At 31.2% G+C, this 19,902-nt stretch overlaps 2 protein-coding genes and 1 non-coding gene across 5 annotated transcripts; 2 read left to right on the top strand and 1 right to left on the bottom strand.

Moving 5' to 3' along the window:
* Positions 1-6,820: 6,820 nt before the first annotated feature.
* Positions 6,821-8,756, bottom strand: LOC109810937 (uncharacterized). The gene is made up of 4 exons (XM_083060630.1): positions 8,535-8,756; positions 8,325-8,423; positions 7,036-7,519; positions 6,821-6,933 (listed from the first exon to the last, which is right to left on the bottom strand). The coding sequence occupies exons 1-4, from the start codon at positions 8,754-8,756 to the stop codon at positions 6,821-6,823; spliced, it is 918 nt and encodes a 305-aa protein (XP_082916756.1).
* A 2,979-nt stretch (positions 8,757-11,735) lies between these two features.
* On the top strand, positions 11,736-16,523 carry LOC109793149 (TATA-box-binding protein). Of its 3 annotated transcripts, none has more exons than XM_020352619.3 (10): positions 11,737-12,158; positions 12,420-12,514; positions 13,721-13,808; positions 14,168-14,239; positions 14,489-14,539; positions 14,759-14,803; positions 14,934-15,026; positions 15,591-15,692; positions 15,784-15,857; positions 16,123-16,523. In XM_020352619.3, coding segments are annotated over exons 2-10 (603 nt in total). In that variant the 5' UTR covers positions 11,737-12,158; positions 12,420-12,437; the 3' UTR covers positions 16,124-16,523. The 3 variants fall into 3 exon arrangements, with proteins under 3 accessions (XP_082916553.1, XP_020208208.1, XP_020208202.1); XM_020352613.3 differs by having other exon boundaries at positions 11,738-12,158; positions 12,432-12,514; XM_083060427.1 differs by lacking the exon at positions 14,759-14,803 and having other exon boundaries at positions 11,736-12,158; positions 12,432-12,514.
* Positions 16,524-17,294: 771 nt separating this feature from the next.
* TRNAY-GUA (transfer RNA tyrosine (anticodon GUA)) lies at positions 17,295-17,380 on the top strand. The gene is given in 2 exon segments: positions 17,295-17,331; positions 17,345-17,380. It is a non-coding gene; the product is annotated as a tRNA-Tyr (tRNA).
* Positions 17,381-19,902: the final 2,522 nt, after the last annotated feature.

The raw sequence follows: 19,902 nt of genomic DNA, 5'->3' as shown, positions 1-19,902 counted from the left end.
TATAAAGAATCAAGATAAAATCTATGTATATTCTGTTTAAGATTCCTGAAGATGTGAGTAATCTTATTATGTGAGAATTAAATTTTCCAATCACATTGAGTATCACACTAGTAAAAAGGACCAACAAAAAAAATTAGAGAAAGATAGGTTAGTTTTACAATGTATTAAGAAAAAATATATCAAGTATCATATTACTCAACTCAAATACACTCATATAATTTGCATATGTTCCTTTATTCAAATAAATAGTTTTTCTTTGACTTATGATTATTGTGAGCCTAAATTTTAAGTTTTTTTTTTCTTTTTACGCTGAACTTTAAAAGTTAAAACACACATTCTAGATTAATTACATTATTTTATCTCTATATTTAACTTTTTATTTTTTGTAAAGTTTGAAATCCTTTCAAGCCATTATCAAAGCTCAAAAACACAAATTCATAGTTGATAATATATTTTTATTCTTTACTCATCTTTAAAATATTAATTCATTTTTTTTTCATATGTAATAGTATTTGAAACTCTTTCAAATTGCCAAGAACAAAACACATCAATATACATATTTGTTAATAATATATTTTTATATATTTAGTAATCCTTTTAGCCACATAGAAAAAACTCAATATCATATTGGTATACATACTTACATGCACTACTATGTATAAAACTTTTTATGTTGAATATTTTGGATATTTATGTGACCTTAATCCCGTTATAAGTCTCGATGACATAAAATGCTTATACATTTTATGACAAATTAACATCCAATATAAAAAGTCTACTTTCTATAGTGATGGTCAACGTTCGTCATAATATAAGTATCGAATGTGGTACTTTAATCACACTGACACATTTTTTATGTCAAGTGTGACCACAATTTCCATAAAAAGGAGGATGTTGCCACACCCAACTTAGAAAATGTCATATTCTATGGCAGATTTGACTTTACTTTACCCGTTATAGTAAGTATCACATTTGATAGTAGGTGAGACTACACCCAACATAGAATGTGCACGTTTTATGATAAGTAAGGTCATAGTCGCCATAAAATGTGAAGTTTTTTTTTATATAAATATTTTGCTCATTTATAAAATTTTCCCACTTATATACATAAAATATATAATTTTCAAGTAATTCAATATATTATAGAACTATCTAGTTCAATACAATCCAATATAATGTACAATATCTCTCAAATTAACACTCAAACAACAATAATATATAAAGTAGCATTTAAACACAAATATTATGATAACTTTGTTAATAATGTACAACCAAACAATTTAAACTTCATGATACTCTTTGCCTCATAGCCTAAATCAATTTATCAAATACTCATTATATCAATGTCATTATTCCTAACACATTGGATGGCAACAGGGTCAATGAATTCATAATAACATGTAATTTGCATCTCGACACATATGCGATAAAGATATCTTAAATTGTGAAAATAAACCTAATGTTATAAAATTGTATTTAAATACATTAGAATACGAATCATTACAATTAATACTTATAACATTCATATTTACATCTCTGATATGGAAAAAAGGTCGTGAGCAAAAAAGATGTCCATAACATCACGTTGGTATAAGAAGAAAGGGAAAGGCTCCTTCCTGCCAATTACATCAAGAGGCATGTTTATCTATATTTCACACCTTTTAAGATTCAGTATTGTCACAATCAAATGTTGGAGAGAAGAAAGCTCAAGAGATGCTTCATTTAGCAACAATTTCTTTCCCCTTTCTAGAACCAACTTAAACATCATAAAAAACAAATCAATAAGTAAATAAAACACAAGTAAATAGTTGATTTCAAAGTAAGTTAATTATGGTGTATGTCCACTAGAAGGCAATGTAATCAAACATTGTCTTTCCCTAGGGAAGCTACTTAAGACCCAACGGGACACATAGTGATAGGATCTATGATCTCCACTATTGCATATCATTTTGGATGTCCTGAATTGTTATCTACCCAAGAATTGCTCATGTAAGCCATTGGAGATTCAACATTGCTGCAAACGAGGATGATTTGCATGGATGAGATAGGACATCTCACAATGATTGTCAATGATCCGATTGATTACCAAGAGGAAGAAAGAGATGATCACGCTGAAGCACATATTAGGTGTCCAAGAGGACCAATTTTAGGATATTCATCCTCATCCATCATCAACACTACACTAAGCACACTATGTTGATTATGAGGTTGTGATGACTCACTTGAATGTCGTGAAATTAGGCATGGTTGCTCGTTATGATGCTTGGGAGGCATTGTTCAATCAATGCTTTGATGCCTTCGCTTAACAATCGATTGAGCAATCTGCGACCATGATGGAAATGCTATAGCATCTTCACCTGCAATTTTTTGATGCTCTACCTTCTCAATAATAAATTGATTTTCTTTATTTTGCTTTATTTTGTTGTTTATATCTTCATGTCTTTTACATTTTCTATTTATGTGGACTATTTTTTGCCTAGGGACATGCTAGTGCTTAAGTGTGGAAAAGGGTTGTACTTCATGTATCAATTTTTATACTCCTTAAAACACAAGTTTGATTATGATTATGAGATGATTGTCCTTGTACAAGACTATTTTACAAACTTGCTTGCTTTTCCTAATTTTGACAATTTTTTTTTGGAACAAAATTACTCATAATGTTAACTATATATAATAAGATTATTTTGAACTAATAAAAATTTTATTAATAATTCTAAATTTTCACAAAACTTTTTGGGAGAAAATTATTTGTAGTGTTAACAATTATATATAATAAGATAAGGTACATAATAAGATTAATTATTAATTTTTAACTCTTATTTTGAGCTAACAAAAATTTTCTTTAAAATATCCTAATTTAACCAAATTTTTTGAGAGAAAACTACTCCTAATGTTAACAACTTTATATTATAGTATTTTAGGGAGAAAACTACTCCTAATACTAATAACCTATGTTGCACGAACATGACATGAAACTGTCGTGTCCCCAAGTCTAACACTCTTTAAGAGCGGACACACCCTAGACGCACCTCAGACACTTTGAGAGATCGTGTCCACACAAATTGGGCACGTCTCAATTACGGACACCTTCAAAATTGACGTGTCTCCATCGTAGACACCTACAAAACTAATGTCTGTCCATAGTGGATACTTGCAAATGAACATGTCTCCATCTCGATGCGTTATTCGATACGTGGATTTTAATTTTTTTAAATAAAGAATAAATCTCAATAAAAATATAAACAAAGAAGGGATGATTTGAGTTTTTTTTAAAGAAAAATAAATCTCAATAAAAACATAAACAAAAATGGAAGAATTTGAGAATTTTTTATAAAAAAATATCGATAAAACTAGAAACAAAAAAGATAAGATTTGATATTTTTTAAAATAAAAAAGAAAAAATTTGATAAAAATAGAAATAATGAAGAAAATTATTTTATCTCTCCTTACTTAACTTTCATGTAATAGAAAATAAATTTTTTTAATAAAAATAAAAATAATGAAGGAATTATTCGAGATTTAAAAAGAAAATTATGAATACGATATCTCTTAATAATTTTTTTTTGAGACCTAGTAAGTTATTGTTATATTAATATATTATATTTTTGTCATGTTATTTACATTAATATATATATACATACATACATACATACATATATATATATATATATATATATATATATATATATATATATATATATTTGGGAGGTGTATTGGAATAGGATTTTAAAGGACTTTTTTAGTTGAAAAAAGTCCTATGAATTTTAAAAAGACTTTGCAGAATTTTCATGACTTTTAAGATTTTGTAGGATTTCGCAAGACTTTTAATCAGAATTTTAATGGATTCTGCAAGACTTTTAAGTTAGGATTTTAATGGATTCTACGAGACTTTGTGAACTTTGTAGAACTTCATAGATTTTTGACATACAATAAAAGTTCAAGATTTTTTTTCATACATTTAAATTTAAAAAGAGTCAAAGAAAAAATAATAATAAAAAAATAACAATGTCTGGATAAATAATAATAATAGTTCTTTGTACTATCATGTACTTCTAAATAGCATTCACCCACATATCCATAGTTATACCAGTTCTCCAAACATTAGAATCTTTTCGCTCTTACTCTTGGGTTATAATAATAGGCTCAAAATTATGATTTTCATGAACGAGTAATGTTGAAGATGAAGGTTCGTCCACTACTCCAATTGAAAATTCATCAGAATGACATTCTTTACGAAAAAAGTTACGTAATGTTGCACATACTAAAAATTATTCTAAACAACATTTCAATTTTTTTATAATTTGTGATTTAAAATATTTTATTTATAAATTTACAAATGATTGAAAAAAATAGTGAAACAATTGCCCTGCTCTTTTATAACTAAATATGTTCCTTCACTTTATATTGATACTGAAGTAAAAATTTACAAACATCAACTAGGAGAAAAAAAATCTAAAATTTGTTACAGGTACAAAATATTTTTTTAATTTTTAATCACTTTCAAATATTCACACGTGAAGAAATATTTTTAGTATTGAACTCTAAGATACTGTAATGTCTTATGTTATTTTTTTTAAATGTAAAAAATCTTAATTTCATAATATAAAAACTAAAAAATAAAATTTATAGTAAAAATAAGAAATAAAATAATTGTTGAGTCAGAAAAGCGGAAGGATAACAGTAACAAATTCAAGAGATGGAAAGAGATCGCAATTTTTGTGCTGAAAGAGTTTTTCCCCAAACTAAGATTCATTCTGATCTCATTCTACTAACAGAAACTCTAACACAAATTCATCTTTTATATACATTGTTCTAATAAATCTATACCAGATAAGGGTATGAGTACCAAGTCAAATATAAGAAAGGACCGAGGAGTTGTCGATATGACTACACCGAGGAGTCCTCGACTCATTACAATAACCTACTTATTTATTACGGATAAACACTAATGGATTCTCTTATGGGCCTACATATGGGCCTAAGCCCATTAAAGTTAGTATAAATAAGTGTGATTAGTGACAAACAAAGGTACGTTTTCATAATTACCAGTTGATTAGCATTGATATCTCTAAGACCGAGGACTGACTTAAGCATTGGAGTGTCTTTTGCAGGTACCCCCCTCTTTCCTTAAGATACATCATGGAAGACGAAGACCCAGCAGGAATAGAAAAATTACCAGAGTACCCTCGTGCAGGTACAAAATCTAAATTCGTTAAAAGGTCTTGAAGATCTATAGTTGATTATAAAGATCATGATATAAATTTTAGTTTTTACCTTTCCTTTTTCTTGACGCGTGTTATAAAAAAAATTACTACAATTGAAATTTTAAGCATTTTTTTTGTGTTATATAACTGAGGAACAATCTCAATTAAATAGGGCAAAATAGAACAAATCAATTAAAGAGAACGAAGAGAAAAATAGAGCAAGTCAATGACACTATCATTTACGTATAGAAGTTTTACCAAATAAGGGAATGAAATGGGAATAGTAGTACAATATTATATATGAGTAGTAGTACAATATTATTAGCAAGAGAAAAAAAATGGAGAAGACATGAGCATAGAAAAAAAAATGAAAAACTCGCTTGGAAATTCTTGAAGCACTTGAAAAATCACTTCAAACAATCCTCCAAAATTTGATGAGTTTGGATGAGATTGTTTTATGAATTTGGTATTTATAGATACTACTAAAAATCCTTCAAAATCCCTCTAATATAAGAATCCTTTAAAATCTCTATATTTTTGAATATCAATGGATTATTTTTAAGTTGTAAAAAATCTTAAATGAATACCAATGGATTTTTTAAAAAAAATCTTGAAAATCCATATTGAATACCATTGGATTACTTTTAAGTGACATAAAATCTTGATCGAATACCAACGAATTTTTTTACTTAAAAAAAGTTTTTTAAAATCCTATAAAATCCTAAACCAATACACTTCCTAATTTTATATTACTCACAAATAATAAATCATTAGAGGAAAATTGCTCACAAATAATAATAATTTTATAAAATAAAATTAATTATTCCTAATTTGAACAAAATATTTTGAAAGGAGAATTACTCCCAAAAATCAATAATTTTATATATTAAGATAAGATATAATAAGATTTTGAGCTAACATTTTTTTTAATTATCATAAACTTGAACTAAATTTTTTGGAGAGAAAATTATTCATATTATTTGTGACACCCTCTACCCCGCATATCATAACACATAATAATAAAATTTGAATAATAAAACATTTTATAATTAAAAAAAAAAATCCAACGTGTTCAGATAGAGAGTATCACATGCATAACTTAACAAAATTAGCAAAATTTTAAAAAAAATAAAATAAAAGTAAAGTCTCCAAAAATAATTTAATAAGTGAACATTCTAATTTAATCCTATCTATGCCCCAATGTCACATGTCCTATCAGAGCAAAGCCAAACTTTGAAGCCTAAGCTTCATCACCTACATTTTCAGCCTCATGCTGATAATCACCTGTACAACAGTCAAAGGAGAACAACAAAAAGAAAAGGGAGTGAGAAACATCTCACTCTAGCTCACAGTGTAGAAATACACACCGAATAGCCAAACACAAACAAGACAGATATAACATAGATTTATTAATAACAATATTACATCTCACTCATCCAAGACATAAAAATATCAATTAATTATATAACATTGAAAATGCACGTGTATGGACACGGACTACATGTTATCATGCATGTGGCGCCAGTAAAACATCACATGGCATATTGCCGGTAGCAATACACGAAGAGTAGTTATGGGACCATTAAGAAATTGTCTTTCAGTAAAACAATTGGACATCACAAAAATTGTCTTTCAGAAATAACAATTGGACATTTAAGACAAATACTAGAAGTAGTTATGGGACCATCTGTGGGGGTTTCTACAACTAGATCATAGCTCAAATAAGACACTGGCAATTTCAATTTTTAGACACAGGCAAAAGAAATGAAAGAATGAGTTGCACCAGAGTCGAACAGTACAACAAAAGGATTCTCAGCTATGAAACAAATACCTTGTATTAAATTGTCAGACTGAGCAGCTTCAGCACCACTAAGAGCAAATACTCTTCTAGTAGTTTTTGGACGCTTAGGTTGAGAACTAGCTCTTGTTCCCATCATGCGTTGCCTTGGCGGTTGTGGACACTGAGTACTAATATGACCCTTGCCATTACAGTTGAAACATGTTATTTCCTTGTCAGGACAGTTATAGTGCTCATGCCCACGTAGCCCACATTTCTTGCATCGACTAGTAGGTGTAGAAACAGAGCCTCCTACATTAGCAGCACCACCTACGAAAGAATTTCCAGCCACAGATCTACTCTTAGCATGATTTCCTTGAATCTTGGCAGGAGCGGAGTAAGGCTTACTCTTACCTAGAGCACTAGAACTTGCAGCACGCATAGGACCTCCAGCTCCCTTGTAAAAAACAGCACGTGCACGGTTGTCACGGCCGTAGATTCTACTCTTGTTTGATAAGCGTCGGGTAGTGATAAATCTCTTGATAATTGATCGTTGTCTTTATCTCAGGACGAAGGCCATTCACGAACTTAATGCACTTAGCCCTTTCACCACCCTCACCATGATAATGAGTACAATAGCGAACCAGAGCATCAAATTTCGCAGCATACTCTGCCTAGGGGTGGGTATATGGACTCGAGTCCGCGGACCGGTCCGTAAGTCCGCGGACTTCACGGATAACGGACTCAATTTTTTTAATCCGTATAATCATATGGACTTTTTAGGTCCGACCCGTTAAGTCCGCGGATTTTGCGGATTTAATCCGCGAGCCCGCGGATTACCCGTTTAAATGTGGAACTTTAAATTTGTTTGGTTGTGTATTAAGACTTTTAAAGTTTTAAGGTAGTAAGGCTTTAATATTTGGTTAATAGTTGGTATGCTTGGACTTTAAATTTTAAAGGCATTGAGACTTAAATATTTCTATTAGAAATTTAGAATGTATAAACTTTGTTATTTAAGACTTTGGTTTATTATTTATATAATGTTTGATGTTACTATTAGAAGTATATTTATATCATTTTATATGTATTTTTTTCCTCATGTTTTCATAGGTTAAATAAAGAAAAAGAAATTCAAAATCTCATTAAATGTGTCAATATTCATTAAAAAAATTTAGATTTAATTGGGCCCGCGGACTTATCCGTTTATCCGCGGGTTTCACGGGCCGGATACGGACTTGAAAATTTAAGTCCATTTATTTCGCGGACCGGATTTATCCGGCCCGTTAAAAATGCGGATTTCGCGGACCGGGCCTTAAACGGGTCGGACCGGTCCGCATACCCACCCCTAACTCTGCCACTGTATCATTCCCTTGCTTCAGCTCGAGAAATTCAACTTCCTTCTGACTCCTCACATCATCCGGGAAATACTTCTCAAGGAAGACCTTTTTGAAGTTGTCCCAATTCAATTTCACTCCTCCATCAATCATCCTTTGAAGTGCTCCTTCCCACCAAAAATGGGCATCAGCAGTCAACATGAAGGTAGCCAACCTCACCTTCTGAGCGAGAGGACACTCCATGGCATTGAAAATTTTCTCGATCTCCATTAGCCAATTCATCGCAACATCTGGGTCATATCCTCCTTTGAAAGTAGGTGGATTATTTCGTTGAAATTGCTCCAACCAGTTAGGAGCGACTTCAGCCCTATTATTGTTACTCACAGCTTGTGCCAACGCTTGAAGGGCATCAGCAATCGCACAATCATTTCTACCAGCCATAGTCTAAGAAAATAGTACACAAAATCAAATAAACAAAAGACATAATCAATCATCACGCTAGCATAAATTTCACAATTAATTCATTTTATCATTCAACTATCAAACAAGCACAGTAGACTCATAACTAACGGCTGATTGGATCGACCTGCTTTGATACCACTAAATGTGACACCCTCTACCCCGCATATCATAACACATAATAATAAAATTTGAATAATAAAACATTTTATAATTAGAAAAAATCCAACGTGTTCAGATAGAGAGTATCACATGCATAACTTAACAAAATCAACAAAATTTTAAAAAAATAAAATAAAAGTAAAGTCTCCAAAATTAATTTAATAAGTGAACATTCTAATTTAATCCTATCTACGCCCCGATGTCACATGTCCTATCAGAGCAAAGCCAAACTCTGAAGCCTAAGCTTCATCACCTACATTTTCAGCCTCATGCTGATAATCACCTGTACAACAGTCAAAGGAGAACAACAAAAAGAAAAGGGAGTGAGAAACATCTCACTCTAGCTCACAGTATAAAAATACACACCGAATAGCCAAACACAAACAAGACAGATATAACAGATTTATTAATAACAATATTACATCTCACTCATCCAAGACATAAAAATATCAATTAATTATATAACATTGAAAATGCACGTGTATGGACACGGACTACATGTTATCATGCATGTGGCGCCAGTAAAACATCACATGGCATATTGCCGCTAGCAATACACGAAGAGTAGTCTAGGAGTACATGCCGGGTCAAACCCTCTGCGCACTTTCACTAGAAGGATATACTACCAGAGTCTCGTCGGGATAGCTAAGCCGCGCAAGATACATCCCATGCACACAATGGGCGAGACTGAGACTTCCAAACCGAGCTATCCCCAAGGACTAATCCCCAAAGCTTTTACACTAGGGGGCCTTCTCTGGCGGTGTATTCCATATCATACCCTTAAAACACTTATGCAAATGATGCATGTCAATCAAGACTCTATGCATTCTCATATCACATTATCATTTCCCATGGTCATATCACATCATCACATTATCTCATCATATTTCATTATCACATTTCATATCTCATGTCTCAATCACATTTCAAATTATCACATTATCTCATCATATTCACCAAGTCTTCACAGAGCACTTTAATTTATATCAAAACTCGTTTATTTATAAAATTAAATACATATTTTTACATCTCATCAAACAAGAAATATAACAGAGCAATCAGAAATCAAAACAGAAAATATTTATATTTTACCTATTTCTCATAGGGTTTCCCGCAGGAACCCATAGAGCACTCTAAATCATATCAAAACATATTTATTCTCAAAATTAATCACATAGTTACACATTACATTTAACAAGGAATACAACAGAGCAATCAGAAATCAAAACAGAAAATATTTATATTTTGCCTATTTCTCATAGGGTTTTCCCATAGGAACCCATAGAGCACTCTAAATCATATAATTAATTGCATATAAGAAAAATAATAAGTAAAACAGATACGTTTGGGAGAAACCTCTCATACATGAGCATACAAAAAAATACAGCAAACACAGGATTGGGGGCCAATCCCACTACCCAACATATATTCCCACACCCATAGCAAGATTTCTCACTCCCCCCTTACCTCGATAAGCATGAGTCGAATCTTGATGGTCGCCCCCTCTAGGTTCCCCTTCGTCTTCAGAGAGAAAGGAGGAAAAAGATTAGAAAATGAAGAAATAAATTTTAAAGAGTGCAAAACGCTCTATTTATAGGCACCAGGCCGCGGCCAGAACGGCCTGTTCCAAATCCGGAATGGCCGGTTCTGGATTCCTTCGTCACCTCAAAAATATGCCACCGGAACGGCCCGTCTGGACTTATTAATGCTATGTAAAAAAATGTAACCGGAACGGCCCGTTCTTCAATCAGAATGGCCCGTTCTTCAATCAGAACGGCCCGTTCTTCAATCAGAACGGCCCGTTCTGGGTTCCAACTTTGCTTATAAAATCATGTCCCGGAATGACCCGTTCTTAAATCGGAACGGCCCGTTCTGGTTTCTAATTTTTTTCATAAAAACATGTCTTGGAACGACCTGTTTCGATGCAAGATTTATATGCTATTCTAGTAGTTTGGAACGGCCCGTTCCAATTTCGGAACGGCCCGTTCCAATTTCGGAATGGCCCGTTCCAATTTCGGAACGGCCCGTTCTGGACTACTAAAATATAAAATATTTTTTCGTAAATAATTATTATTAAAATATTTATATTCATTAAAAATATCTAAAATACTTTATAAAACCCATTTAATTGGTTAAAATAATCATAAAAATTAATCTCCATATATAAAAATAATAATAACAATTAATTATTACATTAGTAAAAATTGTAAAAATTTTGAGGATGTTACGTTATTAACTGCTTCACATAATAAAATTATTCTTGATGTGAACCAATTTTTTTAAAAAGAAAAATATTTTTAATATTAACAGTTTTATATGATAAGATTTATTTATAATTATAATTTTGTTTTAAAAATAATTTATTTAAAACACTGCATTAGCATTTGTGGAGAATGTTCTAGATCATATATATATATATATATATATTGTTTTTCTTAGTAAAATACATTCACAATCACAGGTCTCGTCGCTGCACCGGCCAGGCCGCGCCACTGTGGCCACGCGGCCGCGCCTTCGGGCCTCGCCGCCGTTAGGCCCTCTCTAAAATACATTAATTAATATAAATGTTGGATTTTCATCATCTTATTTTTACAGCGTTGTGAATAGATTGTTATTTTAAATTCTGAAATTAAATATAAAATAAATTATTATATATAAAAATAAAAAAGTCATTTTTTTTTAATTATTGGTGATTTGTATTGTGAGTAGGTGCGTGGGTTGGATCTGAAGAGCGTTAGTCTAAAAATAGAAAAATATTATAAATTATAAATATAAGAGATGGGATTTTATGTAACTTAAAAAATCTCTCTGCATCGAATTCTCTGGACTACAAAAGCGCACACACTCTCTCTCTCTCTCTCTCTTCGTATCAAAACCCATCCATTACATACAAATCCCAAATTCTCAATCTTCCTCTCCTATAAAACAACCCTTCTTTCGAATCCTTCGCGCCCCTTCCACTCCCCTCACTCTCTTTTCCCTCTCTCGTTCGCAGATCCCAACCCTAATTCCTCTCTCCAAACTCCGATTTCTACCCCGAAATCTCTTACACCAACCCCCAATTCGCCTTTTCTAGGGATTCCTTTGCTTCTCGGAAAATCTTGTTAAACTGTTTTGGGGTTTCAAAGTCCTATAAAACAACCTTCTTTCGAATCCTTCGGGTTCCCTTCACTCTTTTCCCTATCCGATTCGCAGATCCCAACCCTAATTCTTCTCTCCAAGGTTCGATTTTCCAACCTAGGTTCTCCTACACAAACCCCCAATTCGTGTTTTCTAAATCAAGCTTTAAAACTAAATGAGGGATTCGTTTTCTTCTGGGAAAATCTTGTTAAACTGTTTTGGGGTTTCAGAGATTTCGAGATCTGGCTTATTTATTTATTTAAACCTTTTTATTGGTTGATAAATGGTCTTTCTTTTTGAGTTGAGAGAAAAGAAGCGAACTGTTTTTGTTTTTTTTTTCAAAGGGTACTGATTGGTGGGTAGCTCTGTGATTAGGGTTTGATGGCTGACCAAGGATTGGAAGGGAGCCAGCCTGTGGATGTACAGAAGCACCCTTCTGGGATCGTGCCTACCCTCCAGTGAGTATCCGCTTTTTGTTAAACAGATCACGAGATCCTTCTCGATGGGTATCAATTGCAAGCGTTGGATAACTGAATGTTGAGTTTTAAGTTGTGGCTTTACCCCCTTTCTGTGTAATAAGAAGTGAGCTGATATTGTTAGTGTCCAACTAAGTTAATTAACTCCGTGGTGTTGTATCTTCTTAACGCTATCATGATGGTAGTGAGAATTCTGCTTGTAAATGGAAATGAAAGTATTTTTGTTTGTGTTATGGATAGTGGTGATCTTTGTGGTATAACTAGGGCTTGTATTGTTGAGGGTCACTTTTTGGTAACACAAGAAGCAAGTGAGGTGATGGGCTGGACAACCTATTCTTTATATTCTGTTAATGGCATTTAACTAGAAATAGCTAGAGATCCCAAGGTTTTAAATTGTAGTTGTGGTTGCGGTTGCGATTTCATCGGGATTCTAGATATTGTGGGAAATTATGTGGACAAATGCTACTGCAATTATGGTGGCAGAGACCCCCAAAACCCTCATGATGCTGTTGCCAAAATTGCAATTGCAGATCTTTTCTTAAACTTTGAGAGACTCTGCGGTATCCTAATCCTCGTATAAGTAGTAATAAGCTTATTGATAGCCAGCTTCATGATAAATTTTTCAGAGTTCATTATAAATATGACAAACAACCAATAAATTTTTGAGACTTTGCACCCTTTCTTAAGTTTTATCTATTTGGCACTCTGGAAAGACTTATTGAGTATTATTATTAATGAATACCATATATTTCTTTAAATTTTTAATGAATATTTTCAAGTTTCAATAATGACTGTTAATTATGTGTGCATTACAAATTTGTGAAAATTTGAGATTGCATCCACTATTTATGATTAGTGAATAGTGATCACTCTATGTGGTGCTATGTCGCTAATATTGGGTTATTAAGGGGTGGCAGTTTATGTTGTGATCTACCTTCTGCCATTAGTTACTTTTGATCAATAACATTTTCTTTATTTATAATGGAATTATAGTAATTTTTCTTCTATTCACATTGGAATGTTAAGGATTTTGCTTCAAAGTACATTGAAGTATCTAATAATTTTGCTTTTGTTTACAATCTTACTTTGGATTATGTACAAAATATGCTTTTATTTACATTAGCATATGTAATAATTTTTCCTCTATTTATATGGAGTATTCTAATATCAATCTGTTTATACTGCCAGAAATATTGTGTCCACTGTCAATTTGGACTGTAAGTTGGACCTCAAAACAATTGCACTTCAAGCTCGTAATGCGGAGTACAATCCCAAGGTAAGTTTCATTTGCTGTTAGTGAATTTCATTCAAGTGTCTGCACAAGCACAATTGTGCAGGTGCATTGCACATTTTTCTTTTTCTGTTTTTGCATCTGAATTGCAAAAAAGTTTGGCTTGTGGTTGTGCTTGTCATGTATCTGGGTATTTGAAATTTCTTGTGTTCCTGTTTGCACCAGAGAACTTTGGTTGATTTTAGAATACTATTTTTTAATTTATATTAATATCCAATGTGAAATAAGCTACTTGTTACTGCACTTCTGTTATTCAGAATCAATAATTAGCAGATGTATTAGATATACCAGTTATAATTGGTTGTTTGTATTTGTACTGATGTTTGTGATGTGTTTGCTTGCAGCGTTTTGCTGCTGTTATTATGAGGATAAGAGAGCCCAAAACAACTGCACTTATTTTTGCTTCTGGCAAGATGGTATGCTCCTTTGCAGTTCTGCTGTGTCTTCATAGATGATACTAGAGCATTTTTTTCTTATTTTTAACGTTGTCCTCATTATTTGATTCAGAATTTGCCAACCCAGATGGCTAAAATAAATTTCTCTTTTTCCTTTCTGCTTAAGGCTCTAATGTTTCTTGTTACAATATCAAATTAATTTGGTAGCCTTCTTGTAAATCTCTTTCTTTTGACATTCAAATTTTATTTGTATGACTATTGACTGACTAGGTTTGTACTGGAGCTAAGAGTGAGCAGCAGTCTAAATTGGCAGCAAGGAAGGTATGTTACTGTTCCTTTTTATTTTATTTTCATTCTGTCTATGTTTTTTTATTTTTTTCAAATGGAGGCCATGGTAAACTAAGCCATTTGGGGGAGCTTGTTTTTGAAACTATTCATCCTGCTTTTGGAGTTGATTGAGCTCTTTAAATCATTGAGGAAGGCTGGATGGGTTTAGCTCTTTATATTATTTTCTAAAATTTTGGTTTTCCCCCCATTCAGTATGCTCGTATTATCCAAAAGCTTGGCTTCCCAGCAAAATTTAAGGTACTACTTCTTGCTTCGGCCCTTTCTCATGATCTTTGCTGTAATTGTTTTATTCATGATTGTTGTTGTTCTTTCACTGTAATTATGTAGTGCTTGATTACCAATTCATTCCTTTGGTATTATGCTTTAGGATTTCAAAATTCAGAACATTGTTGGCTCTTGTGATGTCAAGTTCCCTATACGGCTGGAGGGTCTTGCGTATTCCCATGGTGCTTTCTCAAGTGTAAGTTTTTTTTTTTGGGCAAAAATAATTCGTAAGGTTAGATCTTGTGACTTTTACATTATTATATTTTGTTTTTTTGCAATTGATGTTTGGTAGTATCTAAGATGATCTGAGGTTGTTTTTATATTTACATACCTGATATGAAATAACCTGCTTAAATACAGTATTTTGTTTAAAGTGCTATGTTGCAAAATATGGAAAACATTGCTTTGACTGGAGTTCATATGCAAAACCAAAACTAGTTTATATGACAGCCAAACATTGACTAAGCTGTTTTTATTTATTTATTTTTATTGTGAAGACACTGCTTTGACCCAAAATGCATTGCCAATTGCCGCAAGTACTTATAGGATGGAATGTTTTTTGTAGTTGTAAAAATTTAAGTGGAGTGAAATGGTTTAAGCTTAAGGAATAGTATTGTAAATTGGGATGGTTGTGTGTGTGAAAGGAAGTATACGTTATAGAAAGGGCAATTTATTATGTCTATACATGTGCTTCGTCTAAAGTCTAGAAGTTAAGAGAAAGTGGAGATATCTGCTGATACTTGCTTGTTTGTGATGGCAGTATGAACCGGAGCTGTTTCCAGGCCTAATCTACCGTATGAAGCAACCTAAAATAGTCTTGCTTATATTTGTTTCTGGAAAAATTGTTCTAACGGGAGCTAAGGTAATATTTTCTTATTATAACCTCTCTTAAAATTTCTCCCCATTTTTTGGTTCAGTGGATTTTTTATGTTTGTTTTCATTTCCATTTTTAGGTGAGAGATGAGACTTATACTGCCTTTGAGAACATATACCCTGTGCTTACTGAGTTCAGGAAAAACCAACAATGGTATGGACTTGGCTTTATCAATTTAACTTTTTCAGTGATATGTGTTTACAGATGTAACATCAACAATTTCCATCATAGTGTATACCTTTTCTTATGCCACTAGATGTAGACTCCGGACTTCACAATTCTAATGCTTTTCTAGGTTGTATTTTTGTACAAATGATGTATTCAATAAATAAATTGATTTTTTGCTGCTTGAGGTTATTCATGTGTTTAGCACTATCTGGATATCAAACTATAATTCAATGTTTGATGGTTATGGCAGATTGTTATGAAGAGCAGGAGCAGTGTTCTGGAAAAGAAGTTCGTGGAACTGTAAATATTAAGACCAAGGAGATATCTAGATTGATATAAATTAAAGACAGCCGTTTGTGTTGCCTTGGTTTTGTTTTTGATTGGTCTTGATGTAGTAAAGTGGACGACATTGTTCTATTGATTTGACATATTAAAAAGGGATTTTGAAGAATCAGAAATGGGAAAAAAAAAAGTGGGGAGCTTAGTGGAAAAATAACACATTAAGTTCTGAGTCTGACAGTTGGGAATATTTAGTTTTATACTGTTTTCATGTGCTAGTTACATAAACATTTTGCTGATTCTATCAATTAACCGCAGTGTGGACAGACTAATTGAATTTTGATCGTCAAATCAAAGCTTTGAGCTGCTAAATTTATCACCGTTTTTAGAATTTTGTTTACCATCGATAGATTTCAACTATTTGATCAAGTATTTATGACCTGAATTCACTTCTCTAAAAGAATGAAGTGAATTCATAATTATTGAAAGTTACAGTAACTGGTAAGAATCTGAATGAAATTAAACAAACATATATATTTATCAAAATTGAAAGTTATTACTTTTGTTACTTATATATATATATATATATATATATATATATATTTATTTATTTATTTATTTATTTATGTTTAAAAATTGTTTAAAAATTTTGAAAACTAAATAAGCCACCAATTGAACAAACCATTTTTTATTTTATTTTAGGAAATCTGATTGGATATCAAATTTGATTTTAAAGATTCAACCAATTTAATCCAAACCAAACTTATATATTCGTATATTTTTATTTATATGTTTATTATACCACTCATTTATATTTTTATATCATATATTTTTCAAAATTAACTCATAACTTTATAATATAATTACGAGGTACACAAATATAATTACGAGGTTGTATAAATTTATTTTTGACAGAATATATTTAGAGAGTTATAGTACTGTAAGCTGTATAATATCTTATAAGGCACTAGCCAGGCAACTTGTTCACCCCAAATCACGTTGAACTTAATCTATCTATACTCATGCTTTTTTGTTTGAGTGTATGCTTTTTTATTTGAGTGTATTGGAATATGTGTAAATGATAGTTCGTTTATATAAATTTAGATTAGTTCAAATATCTTGTTTTGTAAAAGATACATCAAACCGACCTTAGCTCAGTTGGTAGAGCGGAGGACTGTAGTTGTTGAACAGATATCCTTAGGTCGCTGGTTCGAATCCGGCAGGTCGGATTTTTATTCTGCTTTAATCTTTCTAATTATTTCTCTATCAAAATGTCACGTATAATTTGCTTTTTACAACACAAATATTATCTTTAAAATAATTATTCTTAGTTATAGTCGCCATTCTCAATATATTCACTCAGAATAAAGGTTTCTAAAACTTTTTTCTCTAAACATATCCAATAATAACATGATTAATATTTCTTTATAAATTGTGCATGTCTTAAATTTTACTATTAAAATAATAATTATATATTTTTGATAAATTTCATGATATTTAAAATATAATTTTACATTATTTCATAAGTTTTATGTAGTATTTAAATAATATAAATTTATATATAAATATTTTTCACACAACTTAATAATATTAAATATATTTTTCTTATATGATATTATCACAGTTATATCATTAATAATATTTTTCATAAGGACAAAGAATATTTTGTGAACTTACTAGATTACATATCGTTCTAAAAATATTTACAATAATGTATTATTTTATACATTATTCATTTCTTTCACTCCTATTATAATATTTACATTGATAGTGGAAATAAATTTACAATTAAAATATTATGATTGACATATAAAAATTATTATAATAGATCCATCAAACAGCCTCCACGTTCCAATTTCTTCCAAAGAAGACAACAATAATAACAATTGTAAAATGACCTGAAATCGCAGGTAGATCCATCTATTTTGTAATAGATTTAATTTAAAAAAATAAAGAAAAGTGAGGAGTGAGAACAAATATCCAATAAGTACAAATAATTCAATAAAATGTACATAATTATTTATAATCAATAAACATATATATATATATATATATATATATATATATATTAGATTTTTATGTTGTCGTAACCGGGATCACGACGGGATGATCCAAACATTTCTTTTTAATGGAGCTGCCACCAATATTTTATTTTAAGGGAAAAACATTGGAAAACCCTTTAAAAGATAGTCTTTAAAATTAAAGTTGGGTTCGGGAGTCAATTACGTGTAAAGAAGGTATTAACACCCTACAATGCCTGTAAAAACAGTACCTTTAATCAATTGTACAAAATTATATAAATTTATAAATATTTAATTTACTCCTCAGAAATGTATATGTGTATATATATATATATATAACGTGAGATGCTTTTTTTTTTTTTATTAGAAAATTATAGGGATTTGGGTTAGCAAATTACTAATCAATAAACCCTTCCAATAACATGAAAGATAGAATTGTTATTCAATCAATGTTATTGATTTTTATTTTTTGATACTAAATTATGCTTGAAGCTTAGGAGAATGAATACTTATTCTATTAACTTTTATGATTTACATGATATTAAAGGGTAGAAGTGCTACTCAATTAATATCATTAACCATAAAAATAAGTATACATGAGTATTTTTATCTAAAGAAATAGATTTTGCATAAGGATTCAAGTTAGCAAATGGCTAATCAATAAGTCCTTCCAATAACGTTAAAAATAGAAGTGCTACTTAATTAACGTTATTGGTTGCAACATATCTTTATTCATTAATTTATTGGCCATTATGTGTTAATTTTATAACTGGAACGGTCCGTTTTTAAACTAGAACGGCCGGTTCCAGAGATGAGTTTAACACATAACTAGCTACCCTGGAACGCCCGTTCCAAACAAAAGTTTTTAGGTCCTTTTAATAACTTAGAATGGCCCGTTCCAGCTTAGGAACGACCCGTTCTAGTTTAGGAAGACCCATTCCAAGCTTAGGTTTTAGCCCTCTTTTAGGAGCTTGAAATGGTCCGTTCCAATTTAGGAATGACCCGTTCCGAACTAGGAATTTAGGCCCTTTTTAGGAACTTGGAACAGCCCGTTCCAGATTTGAAACGTCCCGTTCCGATTTTGCAACAGTCTGTTCCTGGCTCCTAAAACTAGCTTGTTTGGGCTTCAAGCTTCCTTGTTGTCATATGGTATTGACTCCATACTTTGGGAGCTCTTCTTCTTCATAGTAAATGTCTATTTCATTGTTATTGTCGATCCGGATAAAATTGGTTATTCACATATGTCATAATAAAATTTGAATTATACTTGTAGTGACTAGTCAGGATAAATGAACATTATCATAATATCAACCAACAAAAAGATATTTCACCTTAAGTCCTTACTCATTTAAGTCCCCAAGGTCCAACCTCCAACCACAAATTAATTCAAACTTTATTTTCTATGGCTATAGAATAATATTTATCTTCATAAATACATAAAGAGATAATAACAAGACGAGTCAAATATATTTTAACAAAACTATATCATTGTTAATTATAAAATATATTTACACTAAATAAATTTGAATATTTATTATTAAAATAATATTTACCTAAAAAGAATATATCAAGAGTACCAATCATGTAAATACAAAACGATAATCATTATAAAATAATTAAACAACATAAACTATGAATACCTTATTAATTATTATGGGTAAAAATGATCATAGGTTAAGTAAATAAATGAGGTTAGGGATACCTCACTAAGCAGATATAAATAAAAAATA

This window comes from Cajanus cajan, chromosome 7 (genome assembly GCF_000230855.2).
Source record: "Cajanus cajan strain Asha chromosome 7, NIPB_CcT2T_4, whole genome shotgun sequence".
NCBI classification, from domain to species: domain Eukaryota; kingdom Viridiplantae; phylum Streptophyta; class Magnoliopsida; order Fabales; family Fabaceae; genus Cajanus; species Cajanus cajan.
Note: the sequence above shows the minus strand (reverse complement) of the source record. Positions and strands in the feature narration are given on the sequence as shown.

What these genes read in the sequence shown, in the direction of transcription:
- LOC109810937 (XM_083060630.1), bottom strand. Translation starts at nt 8,756, where the DNA reads ATGGCTGGTAGAAATGATTGTGCGATTGCTGATGCCCTTCAAGCGTTG. An exon ending in ATACAGTGGCAGAGTTAGGG is followed by an intron (nt 7,520 to 8,324) that starts GTGGGTATGCGG and finishes TCAATTATCAAG; the next exon opens with AGATTTATCACTACCCGACG. An exon ending in GTCTGACAATTTAATACAAG is followed by an intron (nt 6,934 to 7,035) that starts GTATTTGTTTCA and finishes TGAAATTGCCAG; the next exon opens with TGTCTTATTTGAGCTATGAT.
- LOC109793149 (XM_020352619.3), top strand. Translation starts at nt 12,438, where the DNA reads ATGGCTGACCAAGGATTGGAAGGGAGCCAGCCTGTGGATGTACAGAAG. An exon ending in GGGATCGTGCCTACCCTCCA is followed by an intron (nt 12,515 to 13,720) that starts GTGAGTATCCGC and finishes TTATACTGCCAG; the next exon opens with AAATATTGTGTCCACTGTCA. An exon ending in GCTTCCCAGCAAAATTTAAG is followed by an intron (nt 14,804 to 14,933) that starts GTACTACTTCTT and finishes ATTATGCTTTAG; the next exon opens with GATTTCAAAATTCAGAACAT.